At 45.3% G+C, this 20,054-nt stretch overlaps 1 protein-coding gene across 1 annotated transcript; it reads right to left on the bottom strand.

Annotated features, from left to right (window-relative positions):
- Positions 1-11,068: 11,068 nt before the first annotated feature.
- LOC124659570 lies at positions 11,069-14,594 on the bottom strand. Its single transcript, XM_047197421.1, has 2 exons — positions 13,448-14,594; positions 11,069-11,256 (listed from the first exon to the last, which is right to left on the bottom strand). Exons 1-2 carry the CDS (start codon positions 14,592-14,594, stop codon positions 11,243-11,245), a joined length of 1,161 nt encoding a protein of 386 aa, XP_047053377.1. The 3' UTR covers positions 11,069-11,242.
- Positions 14,595-20,054: the final 5,460 nt, after the last annotated feature.

The following is a 20,054-nucleotide window of genomic DNA, read 5'->3' as shown; positions in this document are numbered from 1 at the left end:
GGCAGCGAAGTGTAGTGCGGCGCAACACCAGGGATTCCGGCGCCAATGTGGAACCTGCACAACACAACCAAATTACTTTGCCCCAACGTGACAGTGAGGTTGTCAATCTCACCGGCTTGCTGTAACAAAGGATTAGATGTATAGTGTGGATGGTGATTGTTTGCAGAAAACAGTAGAACAAGTATTGCAGTAGATTGTATTCGATTGTAAAAGAATGGACCGGGGTCCACAATTCACTAGAGGCGTCTCTCCGATAAGAATAAGCATGTTGGGTGAACAAATTACAGTTGGGCAATTGACAAATAAAGAGGTCATGACCATGCACATACATGATATGATGAGTATAGTGAGATTTAATTGGGCATTACGACAAAGTACATAGACCGCTATCCGAGCATGCATCTATGCCTAAAAAGTCCACCTTCGGGTTATCATCCGAACCCCTTCCGGTATTAAGTTGCAAACAACGAGACAATTGCATTAAGTATGGTGCGTAATGTAATCAACAACTACATCCTTAGACATAGCATCGATGTTTTATCCCTAGTGGCAATAGCACATCCATAACCTTAGAACTTTCCGTCACTCTGTCCCGCATTTAATGGAGGCATGAACCCACTATCGAGCATAAATACTCCCTCTTGGAGTTACTAGCAAAAACTTGGCCAGAGCCTCTACTAATAACGGAGAGCATGCAAGATCATAAACAACACATAGATAATAGATTGATAATCAACATAACATAGCATTCTCTATTCATCGGATCCCAACAAACACAACATGTAGCATTACAGATAGATGATCTTGATCATGTTAGGCAGCTCACAAGATCCAACAATGAAGCACAATTAGGAGAAGACGACCATCTAGCTACCTGCTATGGACCCATAGTCCAGGGGTGAACTACTCACTCATCACTCCGGAGGCGACCATGGCGGTGAAGAGTCCTCCGAGAGATGATTCCCCTCTCCGGCAGGGTGCCGGAGGCGATCTCGTGAATCCCTCGAGATGGGATTGGCGGCGGCGGCGTCTCTAGAACGTTTTCTGTATCGTGGCTCTCGGTACTGGAACTATTATCGACGAAGGCTTCTTATAGTCGGAGAGGTAGGTTTAGGGGCGACGCGAGGGCCCCACACGCCAGGGCCGGGTGGCCAAGGGGTGGGCCGCGCCGCCCTGTTGTGTCGGCGCCTCGTCGCCCCACTTCGTTTCTCCCCCGGTGTTCTGGAAGCTTCGTGGAAAAATAAGATCCTGGGCGTTGATTTCGTCCATTTCCGAGAATATTTCCTTACTAGGATTTCTGAAACCAAAAACAGCAGAAAACGAGCAAGCGGCTCTTCGGCATCTCGTTAATAGGTTAGTGCCGGAAAATGCATAAATATGACATAAAGTATGCATAAAACATGTAGGTATCATCAATAATGTGGCATGGAACATAAGAAATTATCGATACGTTGGAGACGTATCACCCCCGCCGTCGAGGGCATCGGCCAGCCGCCACCGGGGAAGCAGCTGGCAGCCATGGCGCATGGCTGCCAGCTCCTCGTCGTTCGGTTTGGCGTCAAGGTCGACGCCGATCTCCAGGTCGGCGCCATCATTGGTGCCGGTGAAACCGGAGCCTCTTTCCCCGACGCGCAACCGTAATCGCAGCGGCGGCGGGATCGTCATCCGCGAGCCCTCAACGCCACGCGGCCACCTCCGCCTGGTTCGCCCCAAGCGCGAACCAGGCACTCCGGCGAGCGGAAGCACAAGCCGGTGAAGGTGGAGGAGGTCGACGACGCCGAGGACGCCGCTGAAAGAACATCTCTCACATATTAAGTTTTGGATTGTTTGATGTCAATATATGTGATACACTAATGTTTGATGAAGTGGTGCAGAGATTACATGCATACATGCTTGTGAGTGTCTTGCGTGGAAACACACGTCAAAAGGAAGCTGTCAAGGATTTACCAGGCCGGATAATCCGGGCCGGATATTTGCAAAATATCCGGCCCCCAAATTTTGGCTAAGGACTCAAGGCTTTTCGGCTCAGTACTGCCCCGGATTTTCCACCGGACTTTTGACCAGAATTTCCCCAGGCCGGACATTTCGGGCCGGATATTTGCAAAATATCCTAGGACCAAGATTTGGCTAAGGACTAGAGGCGACGCGGCTCAGTACTCCCCTGGCATGAGGCCGGATTTTTCACCGGACTTTTGACCGGAATTTCCATCAGGCCGGATTTGGGTGGGGGGGGGGGTCGGATTATCCGGCCCCAACTTAGGCTGGATTATCCGGCCCTCAAAAGCTCCCAACGGCTGGATTTTGAGAGGGGTATTTATACCCCCCTTCTTCTTCCTTCCAACCTGCCTCATTGGAAAAATTCTGCCAAGCCTCACCACCATTAGAGCCACCTCAAGAACTCAAGATTTGTAAGATCTCCTCCCTCTCCCAACCAAACCTCTTGATCTTTGGAGATTCGAATGAGAAGACACCGATCTACATCCTCACCGAAGCGATTTACATTTCACCCTCATATGTTTGATGGCCCTCTTGCTAGTGTTCCTCTTTGGATCCCTAGTTGATTGTTGTTGATGTATTGTTGTTGATTGTTGTGTTGTTACAAATTTGGGAGCCTCCAATTTGGTTGTGGATGTGTGCCCCAAGAACCTTGTAAACGCCCGGTTTCCGCCTCGAGGAAATCCCTTACTGGAAGTGGGCTAGGCCTTCGTAGCGTTGCTCACAGGAGATCTGAGTGAAGCCTTCATGGCTGTTGGTTTGGCTTTCGTAGCAACCACACTCCTCCAAACGTAGACGTACCTTCTTGCAAAGGAAGGGAACTACGGGAATCATCTCCGTGTCTCCGCGTGCTCCACTCTCGGTTACCTCTATCCTATTTTATCTCTTATATATTGCGTAGCTATATCGTGCTTAGTTGTTAGCTTTGTCATATAGGGAAATCACTACAAAAAAAGTTGCCATGGCCGACGAAGTTGAAGTCGCGCCGTGGTTGCTGGTGCACCATGGCCGACAATTTTTGGTCTCTCCGTTGTGCATGTCAAAACGTTTTTTTTCTCGTTTTTGAGGCCACCTAGCCCGACGAAAACGGCCAAAACGTCGCGTATGGTGGCCCATGACGTGGTGCATCTCGAATTATCGGGTTCGTCGGCCGAGTCAACACAAATCCGCACCGCCGAGGGATGTAGCCCAGATGGCAGCCTCTCTGGCACTGTTTTTTCTCGATCGCGCCATCTCGTTCAACGCTCTCCGATCGAGCCGTTTACGATGCAGGATCATGGGTCCCGCATGTCATCCTCTAAGAACCAAAATTCTTTCTATTCTTGGATTTTTTTGACCCCCGATTTACGGCTACTTCCTTTTTCTTTTGATCCCTTGCCGCCTTGGAAACGTTGAGACCGCTGCTGCTAATTGGGACCCTCATGTCATCCTCTATGAGCAATCAACTTTCTTTTCTTGGAGCTTTTTTTTTGCACCTCAAATTTGGTCACTTACCTTTTTCTTTCGATCCCCTGCCGCCTCTCAAACGGTGATACCGCTGCTGCTAAATGGGACCCGCATGTCATCCTCTATGTACTATAAAACTTTCTTTTCTTGGATTTTTTGGCACCTCATATTTGGTCACTTACCTTTTTCTTTCGATCCCCTGCCGCCTCTCAAACGGTGATACCACTGCTGCTAAATGGGACCCGCATGTCATCCTCTATGTACTATAAATTTTTCTTTTCTTGAATTATTTGTGGCTCCTGATATTTGGTCACTTGCCTTTTTCTTTCGATTTCATGCCACGTTTGAAACGTTGAGGAACCTGCAAGCTCATGGGACCCGCATGTCATCCTCTATGTGCTATAAAAGTTTATTTTCTTGGATTTTTTTTCACCCTCTGATTTTTGGCTATTTCCTTTTTCTTTTGATCCCTACCGCCTTGGAAACGTTGAGTAAGCTCCTGACTCATGGGACCCGCATGTCATCCTCTATGTACAATCAAGTTTCTTTTCTTGAATTATTTTTGGATCCTGATATTTGGTCACTTGCCTTTTTCTTTCGATCTCATGCCACGTTTAAAACGTTGAGGAACCTGCTGGCTCATGGGACCCGCATGCCATCCTCTATGTGCTATAAAAGTTTATTTTCTTGGATTTTTTTTCACCCTCTGATTTTTGGCTATTTCCTTTTTCTTTTGATCCCCTGCCGCCTTGGAAACGTTGAGTAAGATGCTGACTCATGGGACCCGCATGTCATCCTCTATGTACAATCAAGTTTCTTTTCTGGAATTATTTTTGGATCCTGATATTTGTCACTTGCCTTTTTCTTTCGATCTCATGCCGCCTTTGAAACGTTGAGTAAGCTGCTGGCTCATGGGTCCCGCATGTAATCCTCTACGAACAATAAAAGTTTTCTTTCTTGGAGTTATTTTGACCCCTAATTTCTTGCTTTTTGCCTTTTTCTTTTGATCTCCTGCCCCCTTTGAAACGATGAGGACACTGTTGGTAGGTCGGTCCCACATGTCATTCTCTATGAACAATAAAAGTTTCCTTTGATGGATTTATTTTGAACCCCTAATTAATTTCTGGATATTTCCTTTTTTTGTTTTGATCCCCTGCCGCCTTGGAATCGTTGAGGATGCTGCTGCCCCATGGGTCCCGCATGTCATCCTCTCAGAACGGTAAATGTTTCTTTTCTTGGATTTTTTTTACCAAATGATTTTTGGCTTATTTTTTTCGATCTCCTGCCGCCTTTAAAACGTTGAGGACGCTGCTGGCTCACGGGTCCCACATGTCAGCCTCTATGAACAATAAACGCTGAGGATGTTGCTGCCTCATGGGTCCCGCATGTCATCCTCTGAGAACGAAAATGTTTCTTTTCTTGGATTTTTTTACCGGAGTGTGTGGGGATTAGGGGTCTGAGTTCCGGAGAGGAGGCACCCGCCCACAACAAGGGAATACCAACATGAAAAAACTCTAATATGCCGGAGCAGGGCCGACTAACAAGGTCTTGCCGTGACCAAACCATCGCTCTTCAACGTCATCGTTGCCACACAAGCCACCACACGGAACTCTCGCATCGCCGGCTAACTATCAACCGCCATGTTGTGCAAGCCCATCCCCGGGGAACCACAAAGGGAATAACGATCTCCAAAAATGACGCCCTCGGGAGGGGATGTCGCTATCGTCCACCCATGCACCGCACGAGGTGACCCGAGGTTGAGGGGAACATGGAGCTCCACGACAACCCCTCAAGGAGGAAAGCGTCATCCACGGACAACGCGTCGTTAGGCTTTGGCTCGGAGAAACCCAGACCCCTCAACCCACACGCAAATCGTACTGAGGCGGAGAAGACCAATGGCGTCGGTGGCCTGCAACCCCACAGGTACAAACACCTCCAAACGCGACGACGGCGTCAACAACGCGCAGGAGCCACCTTCCTCATCTCCGACGGAAGCCAGCGGGCTAGACCAAGGCACCGACGAGATTTGGCGCCCCAAGCTGCAGCAACCCGACGAACCACACCGGTCAGCTGGCAGAGAAGCAGAAGGGGGCTGCCACCCCACCCTGACGCATCGAGCAGGAAGACCTTGTTGGTTCCAAAGACAACCGCAAGCAGCTGCAAAGCTTGACACCGAGCCCCCCCCCCCCACCTAGATTCCGTGTCGTCAGGGACGCTGCGCGTGCGAGACGAAAGCCCCACCGCTACCGTCCGCTGTGTGGGTTTCGCCCGGCCCGGCGGTTTTCCCCCAGCGGGCGCGGCCGATGTGGGCTGGAGGTATGGCGGCGCGGTGGGCTAGGGTTCCCCTGAGCCGCCCCTAGGAGGCGACGACGGGGCAGGGAAAAAAGAAAGATGTAATATGATGAAGACATCTTTCTGATTTTATTCTTTGCTCGGATGTATAGGAGTTTTGTATGTCGTGTATATATCAGTTCATGTCAGGTAAGCATGAGCATTACCCTGTTGCCGTATTCCAACCGAAGGCTTATTTGGATAAGTTGGTGTTAAGGTTCATGATAGGCAGATAACTTAACTTTGTCCCCTACCTACACGAAGAATTGTGTCATCGTGTGTACCTTTTTCTACCCAAAGCAATCTACTCTAGCTGGTTCTTCACTTCTTCCACTCATTTCGAGCATAATAATACTATATATTACTAGTTGAATGCCCGTGCGTTGCCACGGCTCTTCAAAGTATTTTTCTTAACCACACATGATAATATTATCTATTTTCTTTCTCTTTCCCTCTTTCCTTCCCTCTATGTAACTTGTCAATCTACTCTTTATCCACCAGCACCAACGACTCCCAACATATCATTGCCAATTCCTACATATCGGTCACCACAAGCCCCTCAATTTTATTTCATCTCAACACAAGTAAACTAATCAAGCTAGCTAGCTTATTAGTGCGGCTACTTGGAACCTGAACCAAACAAAAGCTATTCAATGGCACACATACATCTGCTCCAACTTTTACGCTCATTAATCCATAAATTCAAGCATTAAGTTGTAGATGCTAGCTAATCCGTGCAGATATTGTATATCATGCCATGACTTGTTAGATATATAAGAGTGAACCAACACAACAACGCTTGGACTGAATTTGTTACAGTTTGGTAGGACCGGATAGGATTTGTTGCCACTTTGTTTTGACAATTAGTTAGAGATTGTTTCGATATATTTACATATATAGGCTCTTAATCGTGGGGATTTCTGAATCATTTCAGTAGCACCATTCCTATGAGGTGGCATTTTGCATTGTTGTTTCCTTTCTCGAACTCGAGGAAATGATAACCAAGTGGGGGTAATGAAATCAAACAAAACAATAAAATCAAGAACTATTAATTTTGGTGCATCTGATTGGCGCATAAATGTTTTTGTTAAATAATTTTGAAAGACCACGTAGAACTGTAAGATGTAAATGCAACCCCACGAGACAGACTTCCCATAGCCGTATGCACTAACATAGATCTATAAGTTGTAAAGTAAACCTCAGAAGAAAAGTCGTATGCATAGTTTATCAGGCTAAACAGATATCTACAATAATTCATAAAATTAGGATCATGTACTAATAATACAATGGCCTTTGAAATGATAACCATGCCAGAATAATGAAAGCAAGCAAAATGCAAGAAATAGCTAAAACCTATCAATGGATCTCTGATAAGACACAATAGAAGCTCATAAAGTGGGTATGAATGGAATAAGGTAAGTACCAATTGATTTAATATGGGAACAAATTTACTTCATGAAGGTTGAAACCAAATCCGGAAATGAGAATAAGCTTTCTCAAAATCCCCATATGGAAAAAAATCATATAGACTGATTTACTTCAGCATTCTATCTTGACTTCCTAACCGTATCCTATTCAGTATCCTTTATCTTGATTTAGAATTTGCACCGAATTTTGAAAAGAAAGCACAAGAGACGGAACACCATGAACTTCTCACAATATAAAATGCAAATAAAGCATAAGCAAATGTTCAACTATAAACCTTACCCAAATATATTAAATATTAATTGCTTAACAGAGAAGTGCACAGCTAAACAACATTTTATCAGATCGCATATACAATATATGTAAATCTACAGACCTTAATGTGTAGAAATAATCGATATATGAAGTATTAAGATTACCTAAAATAATAGTAAGGTGGATGAATGACCGAGAAGACAACAAATATAAAGTGTTGGGATATTCCACATCACCTTGAGACAAAGAACTGTATGGCTCTTCATACTGAAAATGTACGTACTGGGATTGTTATGCAGCTGCAGATCCTTAGATGTGTAAGAACATAGCTCAAAAAAAAAAATCAAACCATTAGTGTCCATAACACAATTGGGAAAATAGAAAAAAAAATATCATTAGGAGTCAACAGTTCAAGATATCCATGGTCAACAGTTCAACAAATCCATCATCGAAATTTAGATAGCTTGGAAAGAATAAGAACATTAAAAGTTTATAGTTTTGTTACCTTCACGGTTCAAGCCATGAACTTGAGGCCTTTCCTCTCCTTTGGCTACCAATACCGTTGCTATTTCGCAGTCTCGCTAGGGACGCTACAACTCTCGATCTCCTGCCACCATTGGCAGGCACGAACCTGCTGTAGTCATCAAGGAACATATATGGCTTCCTCCTTCATGCCTCGAAAACATTGCTTCTCCATTTTGCATCCCATAGGTAGGATCCAAGATGCGGCACTCTCGGTGCAGTAGCAACACCTAGCAGCTGTCCATCTCTAACTGAATGAAGCTACAGAGTTCTTGGGCACAAAAAAGAGTGACTCCTGTAAAATCGATATGCTAACATGTAATTGAAACTTGTAGAATGGAGAAAACATTGAATATATTATCCCAGTAACCTAATTCTGCCCAGACGAACGACTATGTCTAGGATGCAGCGTCCAGGTGAATTGGATCGTCCGTGCAACGGCGTTTCCGTTTAGTCCGTGACAGGAGTGCGTCTGAATCGGGACGATGATGGTGGCCAAGGAAGCAAGGCGGCATGCACACGTAGTGCATCAGTGACGCGACGGCAGTGCCGTTTAGTTCGTGTTGTCAGCGTGAACTCGGTAGCGGCATCCAGGCTGTCCCGTCCATCCGGATAAGCGGATCCTTCCGACGATGGGACAAGGGAGGCGTGCGCAGCGGCGGTGTCGGGGTATTTATTGACTGAAAATTGCTAAGAAAATCTCTTCCATGAAATAAGCAGTTACTTGACTGCGCTGATTCGTTTACATATGATGATATCTTTCCAAGTTGGCTAGAACATACTATTTGTAGCGATTGAAATTATAAGATAGCATTCCTTTTCCTGAATGCATGCAGCCTCTTAACATATATATGTGCTCCTAGCAAATAGCAGAGGACATCGGACGGTGTGGGTTTGAGCGGAAATGTTGGGCATGATTAGAGGGTCCTGATGCTTCCAATGACGACCACCAAAGTGCGTTGAGTGTCAAACGACCAATTCTCATTTAATAGTAAAGAAAACTGAAGGCTTTTACTTGCATGAGAGTGTTTCACTGTAGATGTTCACTTTCTTCCAATTAGTATTTGCCATGTGGCCTATGCTACAATGTGTTTTTTTTTCCTTTTTGTTTTCTCTTTAAAAGATGACCATGTTTGCTGGCCTCTCAGCTCTTCAATTTACTGTTCATTTTCGCATATGAACAGTACATTAAAACTGAAGGCTTTTACTTGCATGATAGTGTTTCACTGTAGATGTTCACTTTCTTCCAATTAGTATTTTCCATGTGGCCTATGCTACAATGTGTTTTTTTTCCTTTTTGTTTTCTCTTTAAAAGATGACCATGTTTAGTTCTCAGCTCTTCAATTTACTGTTCATTTTCGCATATGAACAGTACATTAAAACTGAAGGCTTTTACTTGCATGAGAGTGTTTTACTGTAGATGTTCACTTTCTTCCAATTAGTATTTGCCATGTGGCCTATGCTACAATGTGTTTTTTTTTCCTTTTTGTTTTATCTTTAAAAGATGACCATGTTTGGTTCTCAGCTCTTCAATTTACTGTTCATTTTCGCATATGAAGTACCGCATCGAACAGGTAACAACATGTTACACTGTTAATGAATAGTACCGCTATAGTTTTTGTGGTGGTGTTAACGTGATAATTCTTTATACATCAAATCTTTGACATAATTATTTTTATCTTATATCAATATTGTTTTTCTTCCAATTAGTGATGCCACCCGGGCGTTTGCTACATTTTTTTATGTTTGTCTTCTTTTATTTTTCGACAGTAAATTTTTGACATAACATACTGGCTCGATGGTAGTTACTCTAAGGCTACGATTTCTTTTTCATGTCGCTTTTTAAAATTATTCGATAGCAGTTTTTCCACACACTTTTTCAACCGTAAATTTCCTATGGTAGTTACCCTGCAGTAGTTCGTCGGGGTGCGACAGTAATTCGCTAACAGTATGATCCCTGTTATTTGGCCATAAGTTTTCGAGAAAACTTTCCTATGTAATTTCCTCCCATTAGTTGCCCCACACCGTTCCTTTTCAATTCTTTGCAGTAGTTTTTCGACACATTGTCGACTTCTTCGACAATAATTTCTCGATAAAGATTTTGCAACCTTGACAGTGATAATTCGACATTAATACTTCGTCAGTGCACCGGTAATTATTTGAGAGAAATATTCAGCCTCAATAGTATTTTCCATATAAAAATTATTTCAGAGTAATTTTTCAACGGCGTCTAATCCTTCAACGGTAGCTATTAGACAACAACAAATACGAAAAAAAATTAGGCAAACAAACTGATTAGGCAAAACTAATCACGTGCATATGCATACACACAAATGGCCACCATAAACTACAAAAAGATAGCTTCTAAGAACTAAACCTTGACTACACATTCTACGTGATCGAAACTATGGGCGCGGCGTGCGCCGCGCTACACTTCCTAGTTCCCATCTATGCGCAAAGTGGTCTGGCCTGGCACTGTGACATGGATAGACTGTCCACCGTCATGTCATTTGTTCCAAAAGTGGTAGAAACTGAAGCAGTCTTGGCGTGTAGTTCAGTTGGAGCCTTGGAGGTTGTGCAATTCAAGTGTCATTTCTTGGTCTGCTCGTCGTCTCCGGTTAATTTGTTCCACCAGGTCCTATCTTCACAATCTAAACGACCTTTGCTGGCTGTTGCTCTTCCACGAAGGTACAAGGAGGATCATCATGAGAGTAGCCTGGCTGTGGAGAACCTGGTGAAGAGTATTTTTCATAGCAAAGCCGAAGATGACCACTGAACTGAAACATCGTCAGTTACCACACACAGAAAATTTGATAACCTGGACGGCGCGCTCATGGATGTACACAACGAGAAAGGGAGATTGAGGGGTTATCCGCCAAGACAAGGATGGAGATGCAGTTTTTGCGGCCACCGGGATGGTTAAACATGCAGCCGAAGCCCTCCACTCTGAAACTGAAGAGTTGGCTCAGGCTGTTCATGCGGATGAATATGGACATTGGGCGAGCAATATTTGCGGTGGACAACCTAAACCATCAAACTGGAGCAGATTACAATCGATTAAAAAGCTAATGCTCAACACTGACGAACTGATCCAAGCATTTCAGAGTTCACTACATATTAGATAGCTGAAAATAACACCAGAGTGTGCACATTAGATAGTTTCTACAAGTCATGTCTTGAGTTCACAACAAAAATAAATGGTCATGCCATACTCCAAGGGCCAGCATTCCAGGTTGAAGTACACCAGTAAAGCTATTTCTGCTTCAGACTATTGTAAGATACCTGTGCACAAACCAGTATCATTAGTTAAATCAGCTGCATTAGCTTCACACTCATTGAACTTGTGAATATTTTATGCCAGATCATTACAGCACTACTATAAAAAAAACATAATAAGAAAGTGAAAAATGAGCGTGAAATGAGGTAAGTCCGAAAACACTCAATCTACCTGAAACACAAAATCATCTTGAAACAACGTCAACATTTTTATATGAAAAAATGTAACTAGTTTCAAGCTTCAATGTGCCAGTCAAGTTACAGAGTTGAGATATCAGATGCTTTAACCTAAGTTTTCAGTGTCTCTATTGTGGATTTAAAGCTTGAAGGTAGCTCATGCTATAAGACAAGTAATGTAGCAATATGTAGACACAATGTAGCAATTTGCAGAGACACTACCGTAGAAAAACGATGCTGTACAATTCAAATGTAAATGCTACTTGACAAAAAAGAAAGGCATGAAAGGAGCAGAAATCAATTGGTCTCTTATTATAGTATTACTAGTTTATCTCTTAAAACAGTCCAATATGAACCTACGAAAACCAGCACGTCAAGTACAATAAGGCATATATATTGTGGTGTACCGCTAACAACAAAAATAGTGTTAAAAAGCTATCAACACAAATATTATTCTATGTCCCTTGAGCTCACTTGATTCTTGACTCAGCATCTAACAAATATGTGGACCGCTTATTAAGACCACAACATAGGTAACACATGAAAATTCAGAACCACATTGGAATGAACAAGAGATAAAGAGGCAAATGTACATTTTAAGGCATGAAGTCATATGCAAGACAAACTCTTCAACAAAAGATGAAGTAGTGAAAAATGTACGTCAGTGTGATTAATAGAAAGATAACCACAGATAACCACTATCTTACAGAAACAATTATTAACGGAATAAACACAACTATATTTCTTCCCTCAAATGTGCCAATAAAGTTCCCGTTTGACATATAAGATGCTCCAGTTCAACTCTACTTTAAAGATTGTTTCTTGTCAATTTTCACTTGTTATTTGACTCATGCTGAAAATATAATGTATTTTAGTTGTACAAAGATGGTCAATCGTAACTACAGGGGTAGTTCCGTAGACACACCCTACCCGGTGGCCAATCATATAACCTTCAGCCTGCAGTCAAGTTGCCAATTTGACACACCAGATGCTTAAACATAAGTTCTTAGTGTGTCTGTTGTCTACTTCAAATTTAACATAGCTCATGGTACAATTGGTGTACATGTACTCATGTACAAGAAGATGGCAGCGATAAAATTTTGTTGTATGTGCATATTGAATCTATTGATATGTAAATCCTAGTTCTATGATGTGACATCAACTAGTACACAAATCAATGATCTCATATTATATTAATGAACTAGTTTATTTCATACATAATCCGATATAACCCTACAGTATATTAGACACAAGTAGAGAAACAATGGGGCCCAGCAAGAGATAGAAATTTCATAGAAATGGCTAACAACAGAAATGTTATTGATTTCCTAAGCTACTATTTCCTGCCGCACACTAATGCTCCTTTCAGTATCTGACAAATATGCCGACCACCTTCCAAGACCACAACAATCATAACAAGTGGAAAAATCAGTGACATTCTGGACTCAACAACTGAATGTGAGAAAAGAAAAGTGGCTACAACACATCTGAAGGCATGCAATTAGCCATCTACTTTCTATCAAATACAACCAGTTCAAAGCCCTCCCCATTCAAGCACTTGCAGGACAACTCCTCAACAAAAAGATAGAAATAGAATAGTGCTACTTATTTTATAAGGTACAATAGCTGTTACAGATTTAGGGTTAATAGCAAGATCAGCAGTGATAAAAAAATCTCAGACAAGTACCGATTGACCAAATAGAACTGTATTACTCCCCAAAAATTGTGCCAACTCATTTGTAATGGTCTACAATTCAAGTATACTTTGAAGTTTGCTTGTTGTGGCTCGTGCTGAAAAGATGCATACTTAATTGTGTGCAGATGAACAATAATACAGTACCATGGTAGTAACATAGGCACCCACAATTCAATGATAGCATAAAAACAGAAAAGACAACAAGGCTATAAATTAATAAAAAAATGATAAGTTTGTAGTTCACACTTCAGAAGAACACTAGTTATTCCTATGAAAAACAATTGGATTTAGAAGTCGCCAATGTTAAGATGAGCAAGCAGTTACCTTCAGTGAAGAAACTTGTGAAAGGACGATAGATGAAATTGCTGATGCCTTTGGAAAGTTCCTTAGACTGCATTGATTCAAGGTCAACCATGTAGAGAGATGACTGCACCCGCAAAAAGATTGCCTGAACATCATCCAGATAGTGCAGTATAGATGATTTGTCCTTGTCAATCCTAGACTCCAATCCAAGAATCTTCTGCAGTTCAAGAGTCTTCTGCAGCACCCATGTGACAGCTCCATGAGAATCGACCTTCCTGTCCCACATTTGCAAGTAGGGCTGGTAGCGAGAGCCAGACAATGCAGCAAAGCCAACACCGCCATCCTGTGACTGGATGATCTGAACATTGTCATGGCGAGGAGGAGCACCAGGAGGTGTCTTGGTCACAGCTAGCATCCGTGTGTCCAAATCAAACTCAAGTATTGTATCCATCGCAAGCAGCCAGTGAAGGGTGTTACCAACAAGTGCGCTTTTCGTGGAAAATCTTATACCCCTCCACGGAAGGGTTGTTGGTACGAGATCGCTCCATATGCCAGTGTCCGAAGAGTAGACACTTGCGAAGATGATGGCTACATCATTGCGGTGGTAAGCGCTCAGCCCGACCAGTTTGAAAGGGCTCGAGTGACAGGCGCCATGCACGTGGCCCTGGTCGCCGGCGGCGCAGAGCACCGCCCCACTGTGGATTTGCTCAATCCCGGAGTCGCGGAACTGCGGCGGATGGGCTATGACGCGGCGGTCGTTGGTGATAGGGTCCCACACAATGACCCGACTCTGCAAGTAGTCGTCGAAGAATACGCGTCCGTGGCGGCAGTCGAGGCACGGCCGTACCTCGAGGCTGCTGGGTGGCAGGGAGAAGCGCTCGGGAGGGATGCGGTAGGGCGGGTCGAGGCAGGATCTGAAGGAGAATCTTCCTCCTTCATAAGAGAAGTGGCCAAGGAGGGGAGGCTTCCGGTGGTGGATGCGGTAGCGACTGAGGAACTTTGGATCTTTGGCGAGGCGTCGCCAGCGCTTGGAGACAATGGACGCGCGCAGGAGATATGTCGGCTGTGGCGGGAGGCGGAGCAAGATCTCGTGGAGGAGGTCATCGTCTTCCAGCGGATGCGCCCGTACCGGCGGCGGCGAGGAGGGCCGGCGGCGGCGGTGGCTCATTTCGGCCCCCGGTCTGTTGGATTGGGGACTGGGGATTGGGGACTGGAGAGAGGATCTGGGGCTTCTCTCGTTCCGCGAACGTGCTCTTCTGTTTGTTCTGAGTTCTGAAGGACACACAAAAATCTGACGAGACGAATGAGGCTCAGTTTTTTGGCGGCTCCTCTCAGAAGCTCTCCCCACCTTGCTGGAGAAGTCGCACAAAAAATTTAGGGAGGCTTCCGGACTAGTCTAGCCTAGACTATTTCGGAAGTCTTTCAAAATTTTGGGGGTGGCTTCCCCAGGAAGCTGGGGAAGGGCAGCTTCTCGGAGAAGCCGCCAAAAGAATTGAGCCTAAGAGCATCTCCAGCTATATAGACCCGCGCTATATAAATTGCGTTTTAACAGCGCGAGCCCCAACATTATCGGGCGGTTTGCCCTATCCCAAGCGTTAAACTTTAGGCTCCGGTTATAGCGCGCGGCATCGCTCGACGCACGCGCGAAGAAACCCGCGCTGAAACTTTCCTCGCGCCTCGTCGCCCCACCGCCCAATCCCTCGCCTTCGCGCGGCCGTCGGCGCAATCCCGGTGATCGACGGGGTCCTCCGGCACCCCACCGACGCCTCCATACTCCATTCCACCTGCCGTCGTCGCCTCCGTCGTGTCTCCGCCCCATGCGCCAAACCCTAGCGGTGGCGCCGAAGCCGGCAACACAACTGCCGTTGCCCGAGCTCTCTTCGTCCCACCGCGCGCGACGCTGTAGACAGCCGCCGCCGCGCAGGCCACCGGCAAGGCACGGGCGTCGCCGAGGAGGGAGATGCCTTCGTCCAAACGCCCGTCCGCGGGCGCCGCCTCCATCGCGCCGCCGAAGAAAGTGAAGGCGATCGTGACCCGCCGCGCAACCTCCGTCGCCGCCTCCACCGACGAACCATCCGCCGCCGGCGCCTCCGTCCGGCGACCCATTCGGCGCACATATGGTGTATGAGAAATGTCGGAGAGGTAAGAAACACTTCTTTTCATCCAAATTTTAGTTTAGATGCATACATAGCCGAAGAATAATGAATTTCATTGCAATATAGAGTCGATGATGAGTCTTTCATGGAGACAATGAATGTTGGATCTTCGTTTATGCATGAAGACACTGTTGATAGATGGGAGGAATATGAGGATATCGATGAGGAAGGAGAAGGGTTGATTGAACCTCGCCATGCCGGTCGGTCAGCGAATTACACCATAGCGGAGGACAAGTTGTTTTGCAAGACATGGTTGACAATTGGAATGGATCCAACAACCGGTACCGATCAAACAAGAGGCACATATTGGATGAGGATGAAGGAGTACTTCGATGCCAACAACACAAGTGGGAACGAGTGAACCATGCGTTCTCTTCGGTCTCGTTGGTCTGACATCAACACCGATTGCTAAAAATGGGCGGGCGTCCAAGCCAACATTGATGTCATTAACCCAAGTGGCACAAATGACAATGATAGTGTAAGCAATTCTACTACTATGTTGACCATACGGCTCATATGTGATGGATACGGTTGTAGTTCATATAGCTTATCTATTCTCTTTTGCTTGCTTTGTAGAACTCTATGGTTCAATGATTGTTTAGGGATGTGGAAAAGAAGAACAAGAAAGTCAACAAGATTCTTGGCAAGCCATTCACCTTGCATCATTGATATTAAGTGCTAGGAAATGAAGAAAAGTGGAAGACCCGCGGGAAATTGGATGCGGTAACCATGGCGGCCAATGCAACCGGTGATGCAACAATCATCGATGATGATGATTCAAGTGACAAAGGCAAGAAGAGAAGCTCCACTCCTCACTCGGTCAACAATGGGCGGAGGAATGTGCTTGGTAGGAAGACCGCTGATGACCCACAAGTATAGGGGATCGCAACAGTCTTCGAGGGAAGTAAAACTCAATTTATTGATTCGACACAAGGGGAGATAAAGAATACTTGAAAGCCTTAATGATACGTCCAAACGTATCTACTTTCCCGAACACTTTTGCTATTGTTTTGCCTCTAATTTGTGTATTTTGGATGCAACTAACACGGACTAACGCTGTTTTCGGCGAAGCTGTTACAGTGTCTCGTTTTTGTGCAGAAATCCAACTTTCAGGAAAATCCTCGGAATTTATGCAGAAGGTCTTATTTTCCCAGAATATTGGCGGAGCCAGAAGGGCAAGCCAGGTGGGGGCCCGAGGGCCCCACACACTAGGCCGGCGCGGCCCAGGAGGGGCCCGTGCGGCCCTAGTGTGTGGCGGCCTCGGTCAGCCCCCGACGCCCTCCTTCGGACTACTTATTGTCTTCGACCTAAAAACGCACGGAACGAAGTCGAAGTCGCCAGAAACCCTCCAGAACGCCGCCACATCGCGAAACTCCGTCTCGGGAGCCAGAAGTCTCCGTTCTGGCACTCCGCCGGGACGGGGAATTGGAGGAGATCATCGCCATCATCACCACCGACGCCTCTCCATCAACCAGCCATGTTTCCCCCATCCATGTGTGAGTAATTCCCCCGCTGTAGGCCGAAGGGGATGGTAGGGATTGGATGAGGTTGGTCATGTAATAGCATAAGATTGTTAGGGCATAGTGCCTAGTGTCCGTAATTGGTACTTTGATGATATTGTTGCAACTTGTTATGCTTAATGCTTGTCACTAGGGCCCGAGTGCCATGATCTCAGATCTGAACATGTTATTGTTTCATCATGATATTCATTGTTTATGATCTTACCTACAAGTTGTATACACATGTCGCTGTCCGGAACCAATGGCCCCGAAGTGACGAAATCGGGACAACCGGAGGGGATGGTAGTGATGTGAGGATCACATGTGTTCACGGAGTGTTAATGCTTTGCTCCGGTACTCTATTAAAAGGAGTACCTTAATATCCGAGTAGATTCCCTTGAGGCCGGCTGCCACCGGCTGGTAGGACAAAAGATGTTGTGCAAGTTTCTCATTGCGAGCACGTACGACTATATATGGAACACATGCCTATTGATTGCTTTGTACTTGGACACCGTTTTATTATTATCGGCAAATGCCCTGCTATGATTGTTACATGAGTTTCTCTCATCCATGCAACGCCCGTTATCCGTCCCCGTGCCTACGGTATTTTAATCTCTGCTGTAATCACTACGATGTCTCTCGTTACTCTGCTGCTCGTTATTTCACTACTCGCTATCGCTATAAAGCTGTTACTACTCGATAAACTCTTGCGAGCAAGTCCGTTTCCAGGTGCGGCTGAATTGACAACTCCGTTGTTAAGGCTTTCAAGTAATCTTTGTCTCCCCTTGTGTCGAATCAATAAATTGGGATTTACTTCCCGCGAAGACTCGCTGCGATCCCCTATACTTGTGGGTTATCAAGACTCGTTTTACGGCGCCGTTGCCGGGGAGCATAGCTTTATTTGGAAGTTCACTTGGATAGATATTGTTCGCTGCAAATTCTCCATCATGGGTAAAACTCGCGATCCTAAAGTCGCCATATTACCATCCACTACAAGAAAAGGTACAACTACGAGTACCTCTGCTACTCTTGATTCACCATCCGTGATAAGTTAACTTATTTCACCGCCGCAAGCTTCACTTGCTTCGAGTACGTCTGCTGAATCTGAAAACTCTCATAATATTGATAATGTTTCTGCTGTGCTTGATGATAGTGGTTCATTGGGATCCTTTCTAGATGCTACAATTGCTAGGTCTAGAAAAATTGAAAATGCTGAAACTCCTAATGCTACTTGATACGTCTCCGATGTATCGATAATTTCTTATGTTCCATGCCACATTATTGATGTTATCTACATGTTTTATGCACACTTTATGTCATATTTATGCGTTTTCTGGAACTAACCTATTAACAAGATGCCGAAGTGCCAGTTCCTGTTTTCTGCTGTTTTTGGTTTCAGAAATCCTAGTAACGAAATATTCTCGGAATCGGACAAAATCAACGCCCGGGTTCCTATTTTCACCGGAAGCATCCAGAACACCCGAGAGCCACCAGGGAGGGGGCACAGGCCCACCAAACCACATGGCGGCGCGGCCAGGGGGGGGTCGCGCCACCCTATGGTGTGGGCACCCCTTCGACCCTCCTGCGCCGCCTCTTCGCCTATATAAAGCCCCTGGATCGAAAACCCTATGACGTTCGACGAAACCCACAGAAACCTTCCAGAGCCGCCGCCATCGCGAGGCCAAGATCTGGGGGACAGGAGTCTCGGTTCCGGCACGCCGCCGGAGCGGGGAAGTGCCCCCGGAAGGCTTCTCCATCGACACCGCTGCCATCTCCACCGCCATCTTCATCACCGTTGCTGCTCCCATGAGGAGGGAGTAGTTCTCCATCGAGGCTCGGGGCTGTACCGGTAGCTATGTGGTTAATCTCTCTACTATGTACTTCAATACAATGATCTCATGAGCTGCTTTACATGATTGAGATTCATATGAGTTTTGTATCACTACTATCTATGTGCTACTCTAGCAAAGTTATTAAAGTAGTTCTATTCCTCCTGCACGTGTGTAAAGGTGACAGTGTGTGCACCGTGTTAGTACTTGGTTTATGCTACGATCATGATCTCTTGTAGATTGCGAGTTAACTATTGCTATGATAATATTGATGTGATCTATTCCTCCTACATATGCATGAAGGTGACAGTGTGCATGCTATGCTAGTACTTGGTTTAGTCTTTTGATCTATCTTACACTAAAGGTTACTAAAATATGAGCATTATTGTGGAGCTTGTTAACTCCGGCATTGAGGGTTCGTGTAATCCTACGCAATGTGTTCATCATCCAACAAAAGTGTAGAGTATGCATTTATCTATTCTGTTATGTGATCAATGTTGAGAGTGTCCACTAGTGAAAGTGTAATCCCTAGGCCTTGTTCCTAAATACTGCTATCGCTGCTTGTTTACTTGTTTTACTTGCGTTACTACTCGCTGCAATACTACCACCATCAACTACACGCCAGCAAGCTATTTTACGGCACCGTTGCTACTTGCTCATATATATTCATACCACCTGTATTTCACTATCTCTTCGCCGAACTAGTGCACCTATTAGGTGTGTTGGGGACACAAGAGACTTCTTGCTTTGTGGTTGCGGGGTTGCATGAGAGGGATATCTTTGACCTCTTCCTCCCTGAGTTCGATAAACCTTGGGTGATCCACTTAAGGGAAAACTTGTTGCTGTTCTACAAACCTCTGCTCTTGGAGGCCCAACACTGTCTACAGGAAAGGAGGGGGAAAGTAGACATCAAGCACTTTTTCTGGCGCCGTTGCCGGGGAGGGAAGGTAAACGGCACTCACACATTGGCAAGCCCGGCAACTAAGCACTTTTCCTCCCTCGTCAACTACGCGCCAAGCACTTTTCTGGCGCCGTTGCCGGGGGGAAAGGTAAAAGGCACTCATACTTCGGTTCCGGGTAAAGTACTTTTACGGCGCCATTGTGTTTGTGCTCGAAGCTATTTCCTTTAGATCCTGCAATTGCA

The sequence above is a fragment of the Lolium rigidum genome, chromosome 6 (assembly GCF_022539505.1).
Source record: "Lolium rigidum isolate FL_2022 chromosome 6, APGP_CSIRO_Lrig_0.1, whole genome shotgun sequence".
Taxonomy (NCBI): domain Eukaryota; kingdom Viridiplantae; phylum Streptophyta; class Magnoliopsida; order Poales; family Poaceae; genus Lolium; species Lolium rigidum.
Note: the sequence above shows the minus strand (reverse complement) of the source record. Positions and strands in the feature narration are given on the sequence as shown.

Coding starts and splice junctions, on each gene's coding strand:
- LOC124659570 (XM_047197421.1), bottom strand. CDS start 14,594: ATGAGCCACCGCCGCCGCCGGCCCTCCTCGCCGCCGCCGGTACGGGCG.